Source organism: Chrysemys picta, chromosome 3, assembly GCF_011386835.1.
Source record: "Chrysemys picta bellii isolate R12L10 chromosome 3, ASM1138683v2, whole genome shotgun sequence".
Lineage (NCBI taxonomy): Eukaryota > Metazoa > Chordata > Testudines > Emydidae > Chrysemys > Chrysemys picta.
In genome coordinates this window covers 202,202,615-202,225,625 of record NC_088793.1, presented here as the reverse complement: position 1 = coordinate 202,225,625, position 23,011 = coordinate 202,202,615, and the positions used below count along the sequence as shown (strand labels likewise).

General features: G+C 43.9%; 1 protein-coding gene across 3 annotated transcripts in view; it reads left to right on the top strand.

The window, feature by feature from the left end:
• The first annotated feature begins 4,829 nt into the window (after positions 1 to 4,829).
• The window catches only part of LOC101936702 (GDNF-inducible zinc finger protein 1), a 29,901-nt gene continuing 11,719 nt past the window's right edge, over positions 4,830 to 23,011 (top strand). Inside the window, exons 1-7 of one of the 3 annotated variants that reach the window (XR_010599985.1) lie at positions 4,866 to 4,999; positions 9,080 to 10,446; positions 13,015 to 13,109; positions 14,694 to 14,861; positions 16,537 to 16,694; positions 17,447 to 18,205; positions 19,162 to 19,321. Coding sequence is in view for 1 of the 3 variants with exons in the window: in XM_008173815.4 (XP_008172037.2) it covers positions 9,101 to 10,446; positions 13,015 to 13,109; positions 14,694 to 14,861; positions 16,537 to 16,694; positions 17,447 to 17,803 (2,124 nt within the window). In the remaining 2 variants the exon portion in view is untranslated. Of the gene's footprint in view, positions 5,000 to 9,079; positions 10,447 to 13,014; positions 13,110 to 14,693; positions 14,862 to 16,536; positions 16,695 to 17,446; positions 22,902 to 23,011 lie in introns of those variants that run through there. The other 2 variants (XM_008173815.4, XR_002889728.3) reach the window with 2 other exon arrangements.

Here is a 23,011-nt window from a genome sequence, read left to right as displayed (position 1 = left end):
TTCTCCTCTCTCTCTCCCTCCTCCACCCCCTCCCTCTAACCTTAACCTGAGCAAGTACCCATTGTGTGAATGCAGGGAGCACCCACCTCTTCGGCAGATGGGAGTCTCTGCCCCATGCTCTTGCAGAGAGTGCTGCATTGTCTGAATGGCAGCATAGCAATAAGTTCTGATCTCAATGTTCTCTGATGATTAAACATTTTCTGCTAGCTGGGGGGGGGGGTGAATAACTTAATTTGTGGGTGAGTTGGCAGCTGTGTTCTTAAATTTGAGAGAAATGTTATGCAAAGTCCTGGTCGTGACTGATGGTTGCCTAGACAAAACAGCTAATGTTTTGTGAAGTAAAGTTCCTAAATAAAAGTAGCCTGATAATCAGGTGTACTGAGTACCCATAATCTCCACTGCAAGCACTTTAAGCACTTATTAGCTCTGGAAAAAATGAGGCCAATTTTATTTAGCTCTCTAAATTATAGGTGATACAGGTAGCAGTCCCTACAGTTAAGATGCTGTTTTCAGTTATGTATATTCATTTGAGCTGAAATTTTCCTTGATGAGTGTCTGCCTCACACATAATTTTTTGGTAAACTTCAGCAAAAACGGTTCAGCCATTTCTCAGAATGAGGCTAGGGGAAAATATGTTTCTTTTGCCCTTAAAAAAAGATCTTGTAACCATTGTGTTGAGAAGCTCTAGCATCTTTATGCTTTGGAGCAGGGACTTGACAATTAGCAGGGAGAATCATCCTGATGTCAGGGTTTAACTTTTGCCATGCGATTAAAAATCCGCCCAAATTTGGCCAAGTTATGAGTTGCTGCGAATCTCAGTTTTCACACGTTCAGTAGAGATTCGTTAGAGTTCAGTAGCTAAATTCTCCAACGTTTCAGTCTGCACTGAGCAAGCTCTGGCTTAGGGATGTCAGGGCTAAGCAGGACTTTTCCTCTCATTGCTCCTTGCAGCAGCCAGGGGCAGCTCTGACACGGCATGCAGGAACTGAGAGCAGGGTGACTGTCTCTCCTGTGCTCTAAATGCTCCTCCGCTTACACCCACTCAGTGAGGAGGAAGCCTGGCTCAGATCAACAGAGGTGAGGAGCTGGGGCTGGGATATGGAGCCAGAAAGAGGGTGGACACTGGAACTGGGATGAGGAGTTGAGCGGGAGCTAGGGGGTTGTACTGTAACCACTTGAGTACATTTCTCTCAGGACATGGTGTAGAACTCAGGCTTCCTGAGTCGTAACATTCCTCAGCTGTCAGCAAATAGCTGGAAACCCATGGGTAAAATATGTGCCTCATCTCCTAGTGGCTGGCCTACATAGAGGATGGATGATGACTACTACTGATACCAGGTACTCTGTTAGCTCCGGAAAAGGTCTGTGTGTGGATCTCAAGGTTCTAACCCTGCTGATGACCACATGGAGTCAATATGGTTCCAAATGCTGGAACGTCTGGGGTTTTTTTCAGTTTGCTCTTTTAAAAACATAGGAAATTATATATACACAGAGCTGCAAAGTCAACCACTCAAAAGTTAGGAAATGCCAGAACCAAGGTTGCCTGAACAACCGTAATTCGTCTCTCTTGTGTGCATTCATTATAATAGTCTTTCCATGATCACATCCACAGGACCCCTGCCTCAGTTAGTGCACAATATGGTCAGCCTTCAGGAAACAAATCAGGGTTGTGTGGAGAATGAAGATGTCTATTAGGACTCCTGCCTTATTTGTTGCAGTTGTTGAAAGGTGCATTGTGGACGAGGCAGGGGACTTCAGGAAGAGAAAGGATGGTTTTGTGATTTAGGCAGTTGAGTGTCACTCCTGATTCTACCCCTGCATCTGCTAGAGTTCCTATGTGATGCTAAGCAAGTCATTCAAACCAAACTTTCCTGGGATGGTTCCTCATTTTCTGGATGCTCAGCATGAGAACCTGGGGTCTGATTTTCAGAAGTGCTGAGGCCTCACAGTTGCAACAGAAGTCCACGGGAGTTGTGCTTGGAACAAAGTGCTAAATTCTCCAAAAAATCAGGCCATGGACATTTTAATCAAATTAGCATATACTTTTGACACTAATATCTCTGTGTTTTAGTTCCCTGTTTGTAAAGGGAAGAGGATAATCCCACCTTTATCTCACCGAGGTTGGGGAACCTTATCTTGCTGTGGTTAATTTATGTTTGTGACGCACTCCTGTGAAGTTCGATGATGTCCTTCAAGCCACCACTCCCAAGTTCGTAGGATGCCTGAGGATCTTGACTTTCATTTAAGAGCAGGCAGAAAAGGCTCTAGCCCATGTGTCTGAGCCGTGGCCTGAGTGCACCGAATGGGCTCACAGCCCAAAGCCAACATGCTTGTTTTCCTAACAGTTCCTGAGTTTTAAGCCAATCTTGGGATTTTGGAGGCCTGGCTTCTGGTGTCTGAGCATGTGGGGCAGGCTCATGGGGGAGGGTGGGGTATGGGTAGGATTACCACCTTTGAAACGCAAAAAACCCGGCACCCTCTCTCCCCCATAACACAAAGCCCGCCACACCAACCCCAACCATAAGGCAACTCTGCAGCCCCCTCCCCTTCAACAACCACTCATAGTATGTAGTGAGAGAACACATATAGATAAGATTGATAACATAACACGTCTCCTCACTCTCGCATGAATCAAACCCTCTCTCACATACACGTGTGGTGAGCTTGAGTGTTGGTCGGCAGACAGCTGCTGTATTTTCAATTGTTTTCATCTGTTATTGCTTAAACTGTGGAAGTGGGAGCACTGCATCTTTAGCTGGACAGAGAAATTTTTAACATTAGATATTCCAGTTTATTGTGGTAATAATGCAAACCTTTAGGCCCACATTAAAAAAAAGGCAGATTAAATTATTTTTCTAACAACTGGAAAACCATAAAAAAAAACCGGCCAGGCCAGTCAAATGCTGGCCAGGTGGTAACCCTAGGGATGGAGCACATAGGCTGGGAACCATGGGGATGCAGGCCTCATGGGGAGAGAGGGATGGGATGCACATCAGGGGGTGGGTGATGTATATAGGAATGGCCATACGGGCTCAGACCAATGGTCCATCTAGCCCAGTATCTTGTCATCCAGTAGCGGCCAGTGACAGATGCTTCAGAGGAAATTAACAGAACCGGGCAATTAGCGAGTGTTCCATCCAGTCATCCAGTCCCAGTTTCTTGCAATCAGAGACTTAGGGATACCCAGATCATAGGGTTGCATCCTTGACCATCTTGGCTAACAGCTAACATGCTCCATAAACATATCTAATTCTTGTTTGAACCCCGTTAAACATTTAGCCTTCACAACATCCCCTGGCAATGACTTCTGCGGGTTGACTGTATGTTGTATGAAGAAATACTTCTGTTGTTTTAAACCTGCTGCCCATTGATTTCTATGGGTGACCCATGTTTTTTGTGTTATGTGAAAGGGTAAGTAACACTTACTTTCTCCACACAATTCATGATTTTATAGACCTCTATCATATCCTCCCTTAGTTGTCTCTTTTCCAAGATGAACAATCCCAGTGTTTTTAATCTCTTCCTCATATGGAAGCTGTTCCATCCCCCTATTCATTTTTGTTGCCTTCTCTGGACTTTTTCCAATTCTGATATATCTTTTTTGAGATAGGTGACCAGAATTGCACGCAGTATTCAGTGTGTGGATGTACCATGGATTTATATAGTGGCATTATGGTGTTTACTGTCTTATCTATCTGTTTCCTATGAGTTCCTAAGATTGCTAGCTTTTTTGATTGTCACTGCACTTTGAGTGGATGTTTTCAGAGAACTATCCACGATGACTCCAAGATTGCTTTCTTGAGTGGTAACAGCTAATTTAAACCCCATCATTTTGTATGTACAGTTGGGTTTATGTTTTCCAACGTGCATTACTTTACATTTACCAACACTGAATTTTCAGTTTGTTCCAAAACCTCCTCTATTGACAACTCAATCTGGGAAAGTTCCTCAGATTTGTCACCTAAAAAGGTGTGGGAATCTCGGTCACATCCTCTGCAGTGAAGACTGATGCAAAGAATTCATTTAGTTTCTCTGCAACAGCCTTGTCTTCCTTGAGTGCTCCGTTAGCACCTCGATTGCCCAGTGACCCTACTGATTTTTTGGCAGGGTGCTTGTTTCTGATGTACTATTTTTTTTTATTGCTGTCGGTTTTTGTGTCTATTGCTAGTTGCTCTTCACATTTGTTTTTGTCCTGCCTAATGATACTTTTACATATAGGGAGACCAGATGTCCTGATTTTATAGTAATAGTTGCCTATTACCCCCCACCCCTGTCCCAGTTTTTCACCCTTTCTATCTGGTTTACATATGACTTGCCAGAATTTATGCTCCTTTCTATTTTCCTAAGTAGGATTAGACTTCCAGGTTTTAAAAAATTCCTTTTTGGCTCTAGCCCCTTCTTTTACTCTGTTGTTTAGCCATAGTGGCTTTTTTTTATCCTTTTTCTGTTTTGTTTTGGGGGGGGGCTAATACATATTGTTTGAGCCTCTGTGGTGGTGCAGGCATTTCCCTCTTGTGACTGTCTTTTACTTTCCCGTGAATTCGCTTCCCTGCAGTGGTGTAGGTCCCCTTGTTCCTGGGGCGTTTCCTGCCCCCCATGTTACAGTGAATTACGTCCAGGGCCAGCTGGAAAGGGGCGGAGACCGTTTGAAGGCCCGGTGGGGGTGCAGGGTGGGCACAGACTGACGCGTGGGGGGGGGCACAGGCCTCGTGGGGATGGGACACGGCCGTGGGGGGCCCCCTCCCTGCGGGGGAAACGTTGCCAGGCAACCCCGCGACGCGAGGAGGCGCAGGCTTGAGGGGTCGCTCTGACGCCACTTCCGCCCGGCCGCCCCCTGGCGCCGTCGTCCTGGGGCTCGAGCCGGGAGGGCGGCGCCGCTTGGTCTCGTGACGCTGATGGCGGCGGCTGCGCCGCGGCAGTTGCCGGAACTGGCCGGGTGGGGGGAGCGCTCGTGAGCGCCCAGCGCTTCCGGCCGCCGCGCGGAGCCCGGGGCTGCCCGGTGAGTGAGCGGGGCCTGGCTGGGGGGTGAGCCCCGGACACCCGCCCCCGGCGCGGGGAGCCCCGGACATGGGCCGCCCCACAGCCCCCGGGGCGCCCCCGACCCCCTCCCCTCACAGACCCCCACCGCCCCCTGGAGCCCAGCAACCCTGGGCCCCCACAGACCCCCGCTGTCCCCTTGGCCCCCCACCAACCCCTGCCGCCCCCTGGGCGCTCACAGACCCCCGACCCCTGCCGCCCCCTGGGCCCCCACAGACCCGCTCCCCCACTGACTCCCCGCCACCTCCTGGACGCTCACTGACCCCTCCCCCCGCCACCCCCTGGGCCCCCACAGAAACCTCGCCGCCCCCGGGTACTCACTGACCCCCATCCCCCGCCGCCCCCTGGGCCCCCACCGCCCCCTGGTGCCCACAGCCCCCCTCCCCCACAGCCACCCCTTCCCCCCCAGGTGCCCACCGCCCACCCGCCGCCCCCATGGCCCCCACCAACCCCCCGCTGCCCCCTGGTCCCCCACCGCCCCCAACCTCCCCCGCCCCCTGGGCCCCCCCCGATGCCCCTTCCCCACAGACCCCCACTGCCGCTTGGGCACCCACCGATGCCCTCTCCCCCACACACACACAGACCCCCGGCGCCCGCTGGGCGCCCACAGATCCTGCCGCCCCCTGGGCACCCACAGACTTCCTCCCCCTGCAGACTCTCACACATACACACGGGGTTCAGGGGGAACACCACAGAGCCTCTCCACCCCCTGGGCACCAACAGCCCCCCTCCCTCCCCACAGCCCCCCTCTGCCCCCTGGGTGCAGGGGAAACCCCACAGACCGCTGCTCCCCACAGACTGCTGTGGCCCACTGGGCTCAGGGGAACCTCCCAAGTGTTTCCTTCCCCAGGGGTTTGGGGATGAGGTGCTTCCCTATGGACAACTCCCCCTGAGATTGAGGCCTACAGACATTTCCTCCCCAGCGAGTGGGGCTAAGGGTGTCTGTAGGGATAACTCCCAACACAATGTGAGGGTGGAGGCGCTGGATCCCAGAGACACCCCTTTACAGAGGTGCAAAGTACTCCACTTAGAAAGGAACAATCAGTTGCACACATACAAAATGGGAAATGACTGCCTAGGAAGGAGTACTGTGGAAAGGGATCTGGGGCTCATAGTGGATCACAAGCTAAATATGAGTCAACAGTGTAATGCTATTGCAAAAAAAGCAAACATCATTCTGGGATGTATTAGCAGGAGTATTGTAGGCAAGACGCAAGAAGTAATTCTTCCGCTCTTCTCCACTCTACTCTGCGCTGATTAGGCCTCAACTGGAGTATTGTGTCCAGTTCTGGGTGCCACATTTCAGGAAAGATGTGGACAAATTGGAGAAAGTCCAGAGAAGAGCAAGAAAAATGATTAAAGGTCTAGAAAACATGACCTCTGAGGGAAGACTGAAAAAATTGGGCTTGTTTAGTCCGGAGAAGAGAAGACTGAGAGGGGACGTGATAGCAGTTTTCAAGTACATAAAAGGTTGTTACAAGAAGGAGGGAGAAAAATTGTTGTTCTTAACCTCTGAGGATAGGACAAGAAGCAATGGGCTTAAATTGCAGCAAGGGCAGTTTAGGTTGGACATTAGGAAAAACTTCCTGTCAGAGTGGTTACGCACTGGAATAAATTGCCTAGGGAAGTTGTGAATTCTCCATCATTGGGGATTTTTAAGAGGAGGTTGGACAAACACCTGGCAGGGCTGGCCTAGATCAGGGGTAGGCAAACTTTTTGGCCCGAGCGCTACATGGGTCATGCAGGAGTCTAGCCTGTTGGCCAAGCTTCCATGAGTATCAGCCTGATAACTTCAGTGTTTTCCTGACCCCATTCCTTCAGCACTGTTAGCTGGGCTTCACATGCTCACTTTATCTGTCATCTAAACTTGGTGCCACTCTTCTGTTCCAGCAGCCATTGTACTGTGCCTCACAGATTATAATGGTCACTTTAGCCATACTAGATTATGCCTGACAAAACTGGCTTTCTGTCTTTCGTTTTGTCAGGCAGTTCTGCCTCTAGACCATGGGTTCTCAAACTGGGGAGCGTGGAATGTATTCTCAGGGGTGGCATGAGAAGTTTTTTTGGTTGGGGGGGACGACGACTTGTTGCACACATTTTACCCACAGCAATGCGTAACTAGCAAAAACGGATTCCTCCAGACGCCATAGGTCCTCAGATGGTGCTGTGCTTTATGACGGATTTCCGTTTAAGCTTGCATAGTCTTATACAAAGTCGTTGCCATCTGTACGTTAATCTGTTTGCTACGATGCAGTGTGCACATTTAATTGTACACGTGGACCACAATCACACTTTTGCTTTTTCTCTTGTTACAATGGGTCGTTGGCTTAAAAAATAACCAATGCAAGTGAAAAACAGAAGCCGAAACTGATTCAAGTGAAACACCGCCATTCCATATGTTGGTATATGTACTTGTGAGACTGGGGTGGGGCGTAAACTACTACAGACACAAAGAAGGGGGGGCGTGATCAAATAAGTTTGAAAACCACTGCTCTAGACAGTGGCACTTTAGTATGACATGTGACTTGGATAACAGATAGCTGGCTGTATATGAGCACATGGTCTACAGTCCTACAAGCTGTTCCATGTGGGCAGACTCCCTGTGCCCACGCAGCAGTTTGCAGGCTTCAGTGACATAACATCTTTTTTAGGCGAAATATATATGGATGTTTCTATTGGCACAGATATGTGCTCGAAGCAGAGAATGCTGCTAGCAGTTTGAACAAGAGTTTGTCACCCACTGGAAGTGAAAGCCTTTCATTGCACTATGTACCTTATTGAATATGTTAAATTACTGTTTCCTGTTTGAACAAATTCCAATAGAGTGGAAGACCAGTGTTACAAAAACGAGTGCATTCTGCACCTTGATGGTAGTTCTATTATTACAGTTTTATGGAGAGTGTGGGTTATATGTTTTACAATGTTAGTATAATACACTGGTTTAATGATTTGGATAGTCTCTCTCTTGGGGATGACTCTTGGAAACTAATAGGTGTACAGTTTAAGGCGTTCTCTAGCTCAAGTGGAAGAGGCTGGTGACTTTGATTCTGAAGATTCTGGGTTTACTCTCTGCTGATGACCATTGGTGTCTGTACACAGACAGTTTGTAATAATAGCTTTTTCAACGTTTGGTAGTTCAATCAGTAAACAAGTGGCTAATTATAAAGTAATACAGGAAGTATTGTAACATGTAAAGTGGTTAAAGGCTTGTACCTCTACTGAAAAACATTAACTTCCAAACTATGCTAATATCAAATGCTTTATCAATTAATGGATCTTTGCTTAATTAACCCCAAAATATATAGTCTGAGATGAGAGGGAAGAGAAAACGTGTCTGGGATAAATAAAGAGAAATGGAAGTTGTGTTTAGCCATCCAAGCTCCATCGTTCATGCTTGGTAAAAGATGTCAATCTACAGTAGGCCTTGCAAGAGGCAGGTCAATCATAAGAACATAAGAGCTGTCATAGTGGGTCAGACCATGGTCCATAACCCTGTTGTTTTAGAACAGTTTTCCCAATTTGTGGAGATAAATAATTAGCCCCGCTGTTTTATAACCTCATTGACTTTTGTGTTTTGAGAACTCATATTTTCACTTCATCCAACTTTTGTTTACCCTAAAAACCTATTCTCAGGAATTATTCTGTTTTGGGATTGTAAGTGTGCTTTTGTTATGACCTTGCATTTCTTTTGACCCTTCTTTTGTTCACTTAGTCTTTATTACATTTTAGAATCCTATTAAACTCTAAACTTTTCTAGCATCTTAGTTCTGATTTCTCAAGGAGTGAATCTGCCAAAATGATGATTGAGACTTGAAATAGAAGTTAACTTTTGAAAAATCTAATTACTTTCTATGAATGGCTGCTAGCTTATTTCTAAATAGAAATGAGACACAGCTAATCTAATCTGTGCTTCAGGCCAGATTTTTCAATAGCGCTTTTCTGAAAATCTGGCCACTTTATTAAGGTGCCGGAATGGGAGTTGGGCTTTTAAGTTTTATTGGTTTCTCCATGATAGGCAACTAACATGTGATGTTGTTAACAGCTGTTTGCAGAAAGAAGAAAGATGGAAAGTAATGCAGTTTTGCTAGAATCAAAGTCCTCGCCGATAAATCTTCTGAACGAAATGCATCAGCTGCGTCTTCTGGGCCATCTTTGTGATGTGACGGTTAGCGTGGAGTATCAAGGTGTCAGGGGAGAGTTTGTTGCTCACAAAGCTGTATTGGCAGCAACAAGCAAATTCTTCAAGGAGGTGTTTCTTAATGAGAAGAGCATGGATAGCTCAAGGACAAATGTGTTCTTGAATGAGGTCCAGGTAGCTGATTTTGCTTCATTTCTTGAGTTTGTCTATACTGCCAGGGTAGAAGTGGAGGAAGACCGAGTGCAACGTATGCTGGAAATAGCTGAAAAGCTTAAGTGCTTGGACCTGTCTGAAACCTGTTTTCAGCTGAAGAAGCAGATGCTTGAATCAGTGTTGTTGGAGTTGCAAAATTTCTCTGAATCGCAGGATGCTGAGGACGACAGTGGTACCCAATCCAATGCTTTAGTTGAGTTGAAGACAACTGTTGTGGCGGAAGGTGACCGTACAGACTGTCCTCCTGATTTTCCCAATTCCCCCATGGAAAGACCCAGCAATGGAGTGTCTCTTGAGAGGCCAACTGCCAAATCAAAAGAGAAGGTTGACAAGAAAAAAGAAACCATGAAGCCTCCCTATGCCAAAATCAGAAGGGCCAGTGGGAGGCTGGCTGGGAGGAAAGTATTTGTAGAAATCCCCAAAAAGAAGTACACAAGGCGGTTGAGAGAGCAACAGAAGAATGCTGAGGATGCTACTGAAGAGAACAAGTTCCCGAAAGACCAAATCATGCATGATGTGGAGAAGGAAGAGGGGCAAGTGGAAAACAGTGTGAAGCCTGAGAATGAAGAGTGCAATGGCAACTTTGAATTAGAAGACAACTTTAAAAAATCAGAGGAGGATAAGAAGAAAAGAGGCGGCAATTTCAAATGCAGCACCTGCAAGAAGGAATTCCTGTATGAGAAGAGCTTCCTCAAGCACATAAAGCACAGTCATGGCATTGCGGCTGAAATCATTTACCGGTGTGAAACCTGCAGTCAGACCTTTGCCAACCGGTGCAATTTAAAAAGCCACCAACGCCACGTCCACACCAGTGAGCGCCACTTCCCTTGTGAACTCTGTGGTAAGAAGTTCAAGAGGAAGAAGGACGTCAAGAGGCACATTCTTCAGGTTCATGAGGGTGGTGGGGAGCGTCATCAGTGCCAACAGTGTGGAAAGGGTTTGAGCTCCAAAACTGCTTTGAGGCTTCATGAAAGGACGCATACAGGCGACAAGCCTTATGGGTGCACAGAGTGTGAGGCTAAATTTTCTCAGCCTTCTGCACTTAAAACACACATGAGGTATGAACAGACTTAACTGGCCTTGTTAGATTCTGGTGGGAAAGGTAACATCCACTGAAAGACCTCCTGAACCCTCAAGTAGAGTGAGGATTTAAAAGGAGACTGACTGGAGGGTTTCAATATATCCCCTTCCAAAGTGTTTTCTTTCTAATTAGGGGGGCACTGTCATTTAATCTAACCCAAAGTATAGGTTTAGGCCCCGATCCAGCCACTTAAGCACATAAATTTACTCCTGTGAGTAGTTCCATTGAAATCAGTTGGACTGCTCTCATAAGCAAAACTACACACATGCTAGATTGTTTGCGGGTTTGGGGCCTTATGTTTTTTTTAACTGAATTAAGAAACACTAAAATTAATAGTAAAATGTTATGCAGTGGGAATGAAAACCTTTTAAAAAATGTCAATATCCCCAGTGGTGTGTGTAACCCAAATAAAACAAGGACCAGGATGCTGCAAAAATACCCCAGGAGTGAAATTGACTAGAAACAGACCAATCTGGTGTCACTGTCAGCGAATTAAGTGCAGAAAGTAGAAACACAGCAGGAATGATGGGTAATAACGCGTAATATTTATATAGCACGTAGAAAATGAGAACATTGTGCCTTTTCACATGGGACCCGTGAAGTCCGTGTGAGTTACGTGTCTGTGAAGGCAAATTTGGCTCAAATTTGAGACTGCAAGGTGATGAGCTGCAGTGGCCCTGATGCTGCAAAGCACTTAAGCATGTGTTTAAAGTAAAGGGAACTACTTGTTCTTAAAGTTAAGTACATATGTAAGTGTTTTGTAGTATTGGGGCCAATGCCTTGTAGAATCAACCCCTCGCTAACCCTCAGAGCACACTCTGAGGTAGGGTAAGCGTGGGGAAACTGAGGTAGATGGTGCATTCCCCAAAATGTCACTTCCAGAGCTGGAACTAGAACTCTGGAATGTTCTGACATCACTAGGCCACTCTCTCCTCTGAGGTATGAAGTTCATTAGATCTTAGTCTCTTAATCTAAATGTACACCTCTACCCTGATAGAACGCTATCCTCGGGAGCCAAAAAAGCTTACTGCGTTAGAGGTGAAACCGCGTTATATCGAACTTGCTTTGATCCGCCGGAGCGCTGCTTTACCGCGTTCTATCCGAATTCGTGTTACATCGGGGTAGAGGTGTACTACGTACAGACAGGATGCTTTCTGTCATTATAGTCCCATTGAAATCAATGAGATTTCACATGATAGTAAACACTATGCCCCATAGTAAGCATTTGCAGGATTGGGTCCTAAAATGTTATCAACACAGATATAGATTTTTTTTTTTCTTTTTAGCATCACTCTTTAAAGTGTTGTGGCCACTTGACACTGAAAATCATTCACTAGTCAGGAAAATGAATGAGATTCCCCCTCTACCTGGTACCAGTATGAAGGGACAATAAGGATGCTCTCTCTGATGAGTTTATTGTTTAAGCATTGAGAAGGTGCTCAGCCTTGTACGTGTCATGCATATCAAGACAGTCTCTGTCCTGAGAGCTTATACTCTAGAAGACAGACCTAGAAAGACAAGAGGAAGGAGCCACTTCAGATAATTACCTAATGTTTTCATTTTAATTTTTACATATAATCTCCCCTGCTAATATTGAACTGAGAACTGATCACCTGGTATTTTTGTTCCTGCAGAACTAGTCAAAGGAGTCAAGTAAATCAAGTGTGAAGTTCATGTGTAGGCAGGAAGTTAAAGGTAGATGCAACTGAAGTGCAATTCTAGACCCTGATCCTGCAAGCTGCTCTGCATGGACACTGGACTTCACCCATGCAGATCTCGTTGCAGGACTGAAGCTATAATCAGGAAAATGACTGTATAAAAATGCAGTGTAGTTGTAGCCATGTCGGTCCCAGGCTATAGAGAGACAAGGTGGGTGTGGTAATGTCTTTTATTGGACCAACTTCTGTTGGGGAGAGAGACAAGCTTATATAAAAATGGCATTTTCCTGTTCTGCTCCCTGTGTGTCTTCAGTCTGAGCCATAGCCACTAACTTTACTTTGTAGGCCTGACAACCCTCCAGAGCCAGCACACCTAGGGAACAGCCAACCAAACTATGTTCTGGCTCAGTAATCATTTAAAAAGAATTGTTAGCCAAGTTCTGATTGCAGAAAATGTTGGTGATGATATCAGAACCATAAAGATTACTGCTTGACTTTCAGATTCCAGATGGAATTTAAAAAAACAGTTTATATTTTTATTACAATTAGGTAACCCTCTATATCTTTCCCTCTCCATTTTTGTATTTGAAGTGTGTAAAAATTCAGTAGAGATTTTTAAGCTTACCAAAAACTTCTTTAGCTCATATATTTCTGGATCCTGATCCCATATTCTGGAATGTGATAGTCAGGCACAGCACTCTGCTTGTGTGGATCACAGCTCAGAATCTCGGCTCAATTAGGAAATCTTAGAAAGACAATTAGCACTGAACTCCACAATGCCAATGTTTTTAGTCACATTTCAGAGGATGACCATACAGTAAAAGTGACTAGTAATGTACTGTAGAGGAGAGAGAACCTTTTAGCTTAATGGTATTTTTTCATTTCAGAATCCACACTGGTGAGAAACCTTTTGTCTGTGAGGAATGTGGTGCAAGATTCACACAGAATCACATGCTTATATATCATAAAAGGTGTCATACAGGCAAGTTTCTTCTTTTGTCACCCTCTCCAAGTTAAAGGGGCATTAGGTGCAAAACTTATGTTATTTAGAATCTAGCTGCTGTTGCAGTTTGTGTTTGTGACATTCTGTGACATATGTTTGTGACATTTAAAGTACGGGAGGGAAGGGGCAGGGAGAAAGATCATGATTTTGTGAATAGTTGTCTTTACCCAGGTTGCTAGGTTTAAGGAAATGTACAAAAAAAGAGTTAATTTTAATTAGCATTTCCTAAAGAAAAAACCAACACAAGACTTCAATAAAACACCAGCTGTATAAATAATTGCAGCCATCTGGATACTGAGTAGATCAGGAACTCCAGTGTGAAGCACAAGTATATTTTTGTTGCATATTCTGCTTTTCTGTATTGGCATTAGAGCATTTCTGAGAGAGACGGGAGAAAATCTTCAAAGCTTCACCCGTAACGTTTTCAGAACTTACTGCTGTAAAAACAAGTTTTTAAATGTGCCCGTATCAGAAATATTGCAGAATGCCACACCTTCCCTTCATCACAGCTTTACTGTCATTTAGTTTAATGAACTAATACTGGTCTTCAAAATGCTTTAAAAAGGAGCTCCGAAGCCCCTGATAAACCCAACTATTTGCTGTGAATGGCAGTGAAAAGGTCTTTTTTGGTTTTGTTTACAAAGGGCTCATTCATAGACACCTTTGCACAGTCTGCATTTTGCTCTCTTATTTCCCTGTGTGGTCTCTGCTTGTGGGCGGGCAGTGGGTAGAAGTGGGCAAAGCCTATTCAAGGGAATGGAAGTTTCCCATGGGCTTCAATGGACTTTGGATCATGGGTCGCTGGAGACTGCTTTGGAAATTCAGTCCCATTTGTTATAAGGCTTTATCCTAATTATTAAAGCTAAATATGAACTCACGTTCTGGGCAAACATGCAGCAATTAACCTAAGAAACCTAATTTTAAAAGTGGCTTATTTTAACCTGTAATTGCCTACTTCATACACTTGCGATTAAAATCTCATATGCGGGATTGACATTGTACCACCAGACTTCAGTCATGTGTGGGGAATTTCTTCTTTTCCTTTTGCATTTCTTACCCAAACGTGTTAGAAATCTCTCCATCCCCCCTGCTCATGGACTCTTCTGCCATGAACAAATGTGAGCTGGCAGAAAATGTAAAACCAGTGACATGTTAACACAGGGAAACTTGCCTTAAGCAACAACTGAACGTCGGCTACTTAACGGAGGGTGAGCAGGACTCTGTTCAGTATGGGCCTGAGCCAAAGGCCACTAAGTTAGTGGAACGACTCCAACTACTGAAGACTTCAGTGGGCTTTTGTTCACGCCCTACATTTGGGGATATTTTGGTGTGCTCTGAGACGGGAGGTTCCTTCTGAGAGTGGTGCCTCGTACAGCTTTCTCAAACAGGCATATTCCGTACCTGATAACGCAGCTTACTCCCCTGAGCTAGGCCCACTGAAATCCCTTTTGACATTGACCTCTGTTTAGTTTGTATATAATAGCTCGGTGTTTGCATGTGATGCCTAATGACGTTCTAAAACATTCCTTTGTTTTTTCCTTCTCCAATTCACCCTTGCTGTAGGGGAAAGGCCGTTTATGTGTGAAACATGTGGGAAGAGCTTTGCCTCTAAGGAGTACTTGAAACACCATAATAGAATACATACCGGATCCAAGCCGTTTAAATGTGAAGTTTGCTTCAGAACATTTGCACAGAGGAATTCGCTTTACCAGCATATTAAAGTTCACACGGGTAGGAAACATTTGTTTGGAAAGTAAAGTGCATAGGATAGTAAAGTGTATCTATAGGTCTAAATCTTAGGACTGTTTAATGTTGAGGGACTCCTTTAACCAAGAACTTTTATTACTTGTAAACGTACTCATCTTTTGTAGAACTCTTAAAACTATTTTCAACCAGTGGTGGTGTTTCCTCCATTCCTTTCCTCTTACCCCATCCTCCAAAAATGTGTTCTCCCTGCTGATTGTACAGCAGCAATTAACTAGCAAGCATTTCACAGAGCTGTGCTGATACCTCCTTACCGATGCTGATGCCACATAACACGCAAAGAAGTTTATTAGTAAATAAAGAGCTGTATCCACTTTAGCTCCATTCAAAACACTGCAAAGAGCAATGTTGTCTTTGCAGACTTGTCCTCCCACCCACCTTTCCTGCCGGCTTCCTCTTCCCAGTTTGTGTTTATCTCTGCCTGTACCTTGTTCTCTGTCAGGAGAAGCAAAATGGCCATGGGCACAATTGCATCTCTGCTAAGACACAGCCTTGCTTTCCTACTGGTTCCACCTGAACCATGCAACTCTAGTCAGTGTCAGGCTGCTGCCAGCGTCTCCAAGCAAACACTGTCTACTGCCTTTGCTGATTGTGTCCTCGACATTGTCTTTGACTCTACACTCTCCTTCACCCGTATCTTTTATAGCAATCGAGCTGTCTATATGGCCTCCTCCATAACTTCACCTGTATCTAGATCAGCCTCAGTTCTACCCCTGCTGAAATCTTCATCCATGTCTTTATCTCCTCTTTTGTCTGGTGGAGTGCGCCTTAGTTTTCAACACTGCAGCATGGGGTGAATGTTTCTGTCTAGCTTTGCTCATGTACAAAGTGAAGCCTACACTATAACCATCTAGTTGCTTTCCACTGCAAAGCCAGCTTAATATTGTCCATAGTCTAGAGATAATTTTATAACTATCTTCAGCTAGCTCGAAGACACTCAGTCTACTTTCCTCCCCTCAGCTTGTCTAGCACTGGTCTCTTCTCTGTCCCTGCACACAATCCTACCATTGATGCTAGAGCCTTCTCCCCTATATTGCCTGCCATCTGCAATACCAACCTTGTATCTCTCTGTCTCATCACATTTGTATCTATTTTCAAATCATCTGAAACCCCTACTTTCTTTCCCTGTGCTGTCATTTAACCCTGTGGCTGTTTCACAAAATGCTTTACTGGGGTAAATAATAAATCATGGGTGAAAGACACTTTAGACTAAAGTGCATTTTACCTACTGAATGGTATTGTGATCTGCTTTGGTAGATTTAAAGAGAGAAACCAGAGGGTGTAATAAATCCCAGAATTCCTGCCCTAGTAAAATATTGATATAGGTAAATATGAAAACTCCTGTAGTTCAGGCCAGAAGCTCAGCTGATATAAGTGCTCTGTTGGCTTCAATAGAGCTAAACCGATTTACACTAGCAGAGGATCTGGCCTGAAACTATAGAAATGATCTGTTTATCTTGGATGCATCAGTATAATTTTATGCAAATCTGAAATTCCCGCAAATGTATTTGCATGCTTTGCGAACATGCCTGCACTTGCCTAGTCAAATAAATGTGATACGAGGGCTTGTTATGAAATTACCAAAGGAGCAGCACTCCAGGTACAGCTCAGAGGTCAGTCTAACCCTGTGTTCTGATTTCAGGTGAACGGCCCTATTGTTGTGATCAGTGTGGTAAGCAGTTCACACAGCTCAACGCATTGCAGCGCCATCATCGAATACACACGGGGGAGAAACCGTTCATGTGCAATGCGTGCGGGCGAACGTTCACGGATAAATCGACCTTGCGGCGGCACACTTCAGTAAGGACGGAGTCTTGCTACAGACTCCACTGCTCGTTCCAGTGGGCCTTATCTCGCATTTCAGACATGCCCATGTAAAACGGGCCCATTCTAGGAAAGGGCCTGTTGGCTTTAGAATACTTGAGTAAATGCATTGTCCCATTGAGGCCGACAGCTTTCCTGGGTTACAGTCAAATTAATCTCACTACTGGCAGCATAGCAAACACACAGCAGAAAGGACAGTTATTTTTCTCACTCTTTTGCTGACTCACCGTATGACCCTGGGGCTGCCATTCCCCTGCGAAATGGGAGTGATCATACAGGGGGGCTGAGAGAGACTTCACTCATTTGGAAAGATACTTTGTTTTGCCAAGTTTACACTTGATGAAATGGAGCAAGGGAGCCCATCAGGGACCTGATTGGAGCTCCCTGATTTTCTACCTGGCCCTGGGACAAGCTAGAGCAGCATTGGGGCTGTTCTTTTCTGCGTCAACTTACAATAGCTCAGGCCTCTTCTCCCTGTCTCCAGAGGGCTGCCATAGGAGTCCACTTTGCTGACTGTGTGCCTGCTTCAGAATCCCCATGTAGGAGGAGATAGCAAGTCCCCCTCCTTTTGACACTGCCTGAGCCGTATAAAAGCGGAGGAGCAGGGCACAGAATCTGCTCCATTATTTGTAAACCTTTTTAGATCCTTGGCTGGAAGCTTCTGTAGAAAGGCAAAGCGTTGTCATTCTAAACAGCAAGTGCTGAAACTGTATTGTGTTTGTTTTTAGATACATGATAAGAATACACCCTGGAAGTCGTTCCTGGTTATTGTTGAAGGAGTGTCTAAGAACGATGAAGGTCACAAGACAGAGCTTCCTGATGAAGAGTATCATGTGTCACCTAAAATAACAGACAAGTTGCTGTCTTTTTCTGAAAATGGCCACTATCAAAACTTGACTGCTGTCCCAGGGAGTGTGACTGCACTGCACGACAACAATTCTACCATCGTGACAGACTGCAAATCGGATGGGACTGTGGGACCCCAAGAAGCCCTCATAGCTACCACCTTAAGTGAGCTTACGGTACTACATACACAGACAGATGCTATTCAGCCACAGCTCCATGCTCTGGTGAATATGGAATAATTTGGTATTGTTCACCAACCCAGCCTAGGCCATACCTCTAATAACTTCTGACTTTGCCAGGAACCTAGTGATGTAATTAGGAGAAAGCATAGACCCGAAAGGAAGAGGGACTAGTTGTGGATGACATTCATGGCATTTATCTCCTCCTCGCCCTTAAAACACCACAAATCAGTAATCTTCAATTTGCATAGTCTAGCGGTAGTTCCTTTTCCCGGCTGATAGTTATTGTTCTACTTTATTCATTTCTTGATTTTTCTGTACCCTTTGTTATGAACATGTGAAATATAATACAATCACTTCAGAGAGCAGTTAACCTCAAGCAGAGCATATGAAGACCTGCCATTGTTTTAATCTCTGGAAATCTGACCAGGCAGTCTCCTCTTCGCTACCCTTCCTGCAAAGGTGTGGTAAGCCCTTCTTCCTTTTGTTCAGATGGCTTGAGTGCAGCTTCCTTAAAAAGGAGGGTGTGTGGGGTTTTTTGTTTTGTTTCCAATTCGATTCCACAACATGTGTGAACAAAACAGAAATATTGTGTTGTTTCTGGGCCTAACAGTTAATGGAATACACTTTCCTAGTAAAAGTTCATAAGTAGAAAATAAAATTGTTAAATTTCATTTCAGGAAGTGTTTTAATCTTGGCTTTGCCAAAGATTCAAGCAGAATCATTTTAGTATTTGGAAAAACCAATGGGAGCAAGCGTGGGAAATGCATGGAGTTACATTCCAATAGTTTTTATTTTTCTGTTATATAATAGCTCATATACAGTTATGGAACGCACTCCAATAAGAAGTGTCAGTTGTGAATTAGCAGGATTACTAATCTAGTGATTAAAATAACTCACTAAACAATAAAGGTACATTACTGCTTCATTGTCACCAACTTTTACACTAAATTTGCACTCTGATCTTGCAACTCTGATCTTGCAACTGGCTCTACTGGTGCAGGTCCGTATTGAGTAATGTGGTTCCATTTGAGCACAGGGGTGTCTCCTGATGGATTCATTTGTGGGATGGGGCCGTGGGGTACAGGTGATAAGTGGGATACATTAAGGCCATTCAAGTAGTTTCAGGCTCCAAATTTTACTTTTGAAAAGTTTTTACAAAACTTGTAAAGAAAAACATCTTTGTGGTTATTTCAAGAAGCCTTTTCTAAGAGTCAGTGTTGGAAATGCAACCACTGCAGCTTTGGGCTAGTGCCTGGAAGTGCCCAAGCTGAGGCACATGCCAAAAATAAATGACGTCAGTGCTGATGTTTACATTTTTAAAGCTTTTGTTTTCCTGATTAGAATGGTATTTAGTATCTGAGGTGAAAAATTTAGCAGGAAGATATTGACAATGTGCCTTTTTTTTAAATGTCAAGGAAGGTAGTGCTTGCTCCAAAATCCATTAAGGCAGTAGGAGTCTTCCCATTGACTTCAGTGGGCATTCGGAGCAGGCTTTCTGGGTTGAATTCTGCAAGCTATGCCCCCATGAATGATCTGATTGTCAGTGGCACTTCTCATGGATGTTGTGTTAACCTGGTAAGTGATTGCAGGATTAGACCTTTCTGTGGAATCCCCTTTCCCCTCATCTTCTACAGAAATCTGGTCAAGTTCAGGGTGTTAGTTTTTGACTAATCCTTGTTTTACAATGAGAATACACTGCTCTACAGCCAAAATGCTTCTGAAATAAATGTAGTCAAACTTTACTAATTCTGGGTCACTGAGAATGAAAATGATGCTTAAAATTGTTGATTGGCTCTAGTTTTCAAGATATGCTATTGGGTCAGTATATACGACCCTTGACTTGGGAATGGCGGAGGATAAGTGAGTTATAAAGGGAAGGGATCTCAATTTAAACCAGAAATGACTAAAATACATCTTTGACTGGATCTATGAATAAATCTGTGACTGGGTTTGGACAGTACTTGCTTTTTAGGCAAAACAATGAATGATGCAATCTGAAGCTGGTATTGTGTCATACATGATATGAATTGCATCATGTTATTCCTAGAAGTCATGGATGATGCAATCATAATGAAGCTTACATCATTCTGCTGAACAAATTGCCCTATATCAGCTCTAGAAATCATACAGTGTCGTGCTCTTATTTGTCAGTGTTTGATTTTGCAAAGGGACACATTTCTGTTTAGCCAAAGTGAGCAGAGATGCCTCGTACTTGTGTGAACAGTGCAGATAACTTCTGCTATGTTTGTGGTGAAGTGACTTTTGCATCACAAAAGCGCAGTATAACCACTATGGTTAAGAAAGCCTATCCCCTTTATTTTGGCTGCAAAATTGGAGATCAGGACAAGAGGTGGGCCCCACACATATGCTGCAACACTTGTGCAACAAATCTTCACCAGTGCTTGAACAGGAAAAGGAAATCTGTGCCAATGATTTGGAGAGAGCTAACAGATCATACCAGCAGTTGTTACTTCTGCATAGTGCCTCCAGTTGGGAAAGGTGTGTCAAAGAAGAAAAAGTGGACTGTGCATTATCCAAACATTCTATCAGCTATACGCCCAGTACCCCACGGAGAAGGACTGCCGGTTCCTGATGCACCAGAATCATTCTCATTTGAGTCAGACGAGGAAGAGGATGAAACTTCTGGTCCTGAACCATCAATGTCACAGGACCCACATTTTCTCCCATCCTTCTTCTCTGAACCACACCTCATATCTCAAGGTGAACTGAATGACCTTGTCAGGGATTTGGAACTACCCAAGAGTAAGGCAGAGCAGTTGGGCTCCAGACTACAGCAATGGAATCTCCTGGCAGGTGATGTGAGGGTTTCTATGTTCCCTGACCGTCAAAAGGATCTTGTCCCATTCTTCTTCATGGAAGGTGATCTTGTAGCCTGCAACAACATCAATGGTGTGATGGCAGCTCTCAACATCGTTCACGATCCAGATGAGTGGAGACTGTTCGTTGATTCATTGAAGACGAGTCTTAAAGCTGTTTTACTGCATAATGGCAATGTTTTGCCATCAATTCCAGTTGGTCATGCAGCCATATGAAGGAAACCTATGACAACATGAAACAACTTTTGAGGTGCATAAACTGACCAACATCAGTGGCAGCTCTGTGGCGATTTGAAGGTTGTTGCTCTCTTGCTTGGTTTGCAGACTGGATACACAAAGTACTGCTGTTTTCTCTGCGAATAGGATAGTCGTGCAAGAGATTCCCACTACATCAAGAAAGATTGGCCACTCCTACAGTCATTGGAGCCTGGGAGGAAAAGTGTTCAGCATCCACCACTTGTTGAATCAAGGAAGATTTTGTTACCACCCTTACACATCAAGCTGGGTCTGATGAAGAACTTTGTCAAGGCCATTGACAAAACACAAGCAGCTGTCAAGTACCTCCGTGGAAATTTTCCACGGTTAAGTGAAGCTAAGATAAAGGAAGGTGTCTTTGTTGGTCCTCAGATTCGTGAACTTCTTCGAGATGATGCATTTGACCATGCACGGCGTGGCAAGGAAAAGACGGCATGGAAAGCCTTCCAGTTAGTGGCAATAAATTTTCTCGGAAACAACAAGGCAGACAACTACAGGTTGTTAGTGGAAAACCTCCTCAAGGCATACAAAAGCCTTGGTACCAACATGTCACTAAAGATACATTTTTTGCACTCTCATCTAGATTTTTTCCCACCGAACTGCGGAGCAGTGAGCGATGAGCAATTTCACCAGGACATAGCGTTTCTCCATTGTTGCAATCAGGGCAAATGGAGCCTATCAATGCTTGCAGACAATTGCTGGACAGTGACAAGAGATGCTCCATTTAATGAATACAAGAGACAAGCCAAGAAGCGCCGAGTAGACACTGAATAGGATTAAACTATGTACATAAGTTTTTTGCCTTTTGTGTCATAATAAATGTTATTTATATAACCCTTTAAAATCGGCAAAAGTGTTACATAAACAGGACAGGTGAAATATTATGTAAAGCAATCATAAACACATGAAAAGACCTAGGTTTACAATTTATGATTAAAACTCTATCTACACAATACATAGACATAAAATGTAAAAACTTAAATATTCTAAACAGTAGCCAATCAGTTGTTTTAATTGTCGTATTTGAATTCAGCACATCAAAATACATAATAAATAGCACATTTTATCTCTGAAGCAGATGACTTCTCAAAAATTGTAGACCAGTGATATCTTACAGGCAGTAAGGGGAACACAAGTGGGATGTTTCAATACAACCAGTTTCTTTCCATTGCAAGGGGTTTCACTTTCCAAGTTAGTTTATTCTTAGTGAGGGAAAATGTATATATTCATGTTCAGTTAACCTATCATGTACAATTTTTTTTCTTTTGTGAGCAAATTACGTGTTGGTGTGTTTCACTGAGCAGAGGCTGATTGTGTCAGTGAAGAAGGCTTGAGCCTGTTCCCGCTGATTTTAAGTGGAGCAGAATTAGCCCTATAGTTAAGAGTATTTTAAGATGAAGCTTTCAACAATTAACCATCTTATTCCCACTTGCCTTTTTTCAAAACCATTTTAGATCAGTACAATTTTGTGCTTTTGGGAGCATTGGTCAAGTTGATTACGAAGTATCTTGCTATTAACAGAGCGATTAACTATTCCAAATCGGGCCAAATCTTCAGCTATGTCAGTTTATAGCAGCTGAGGATCTGCCCTTCTGATTTTTGCAGATATTAAATTTTTTGGTGAAGGTTTCTTAACTTTTTTTTTTTTTTTTTTTTAAGAAGCAGTTTGAGAAAAGCTTGCTGAAAGTTAAGCACAATCCATCACTATGGCCCACTCCTAAAAGACTTACTGGTAGGCAAAGCAATAAAAATAACCAAACTGTGGACCAGAGTTTTGGGGGGTTTTTTGGAACCTTAAAGGAGCTTCTGATGTTACCTTTGACCCTAGCTTAATCCAGGAAAAGGGTTTAAAAAAAATAGCTTTCCAGGAGGTTATATTTGACATATTTATTCAAACATTGTGTTCCTTTTGAGTGTTGAAGTTCAAATGATTCCTAATGACCAGTGTACAGTGTAGATATTTAAATCCTGAGTATTAGTACCTGTAGATAAAGGAAATTTTTGTATTCCATGAATGTATGGAAGTGAGTAACCTGTATGAACTATTAAATCCTCTTAAAATATTGAACTAGTACTGCCCTTTTTGTAAGTGACTTGCTTGGAGTACCAGACATTCCTCTTCCCTTGGACCTATGCATTGTATATTGCAGAGATCTTATGATTACAGTAGCAG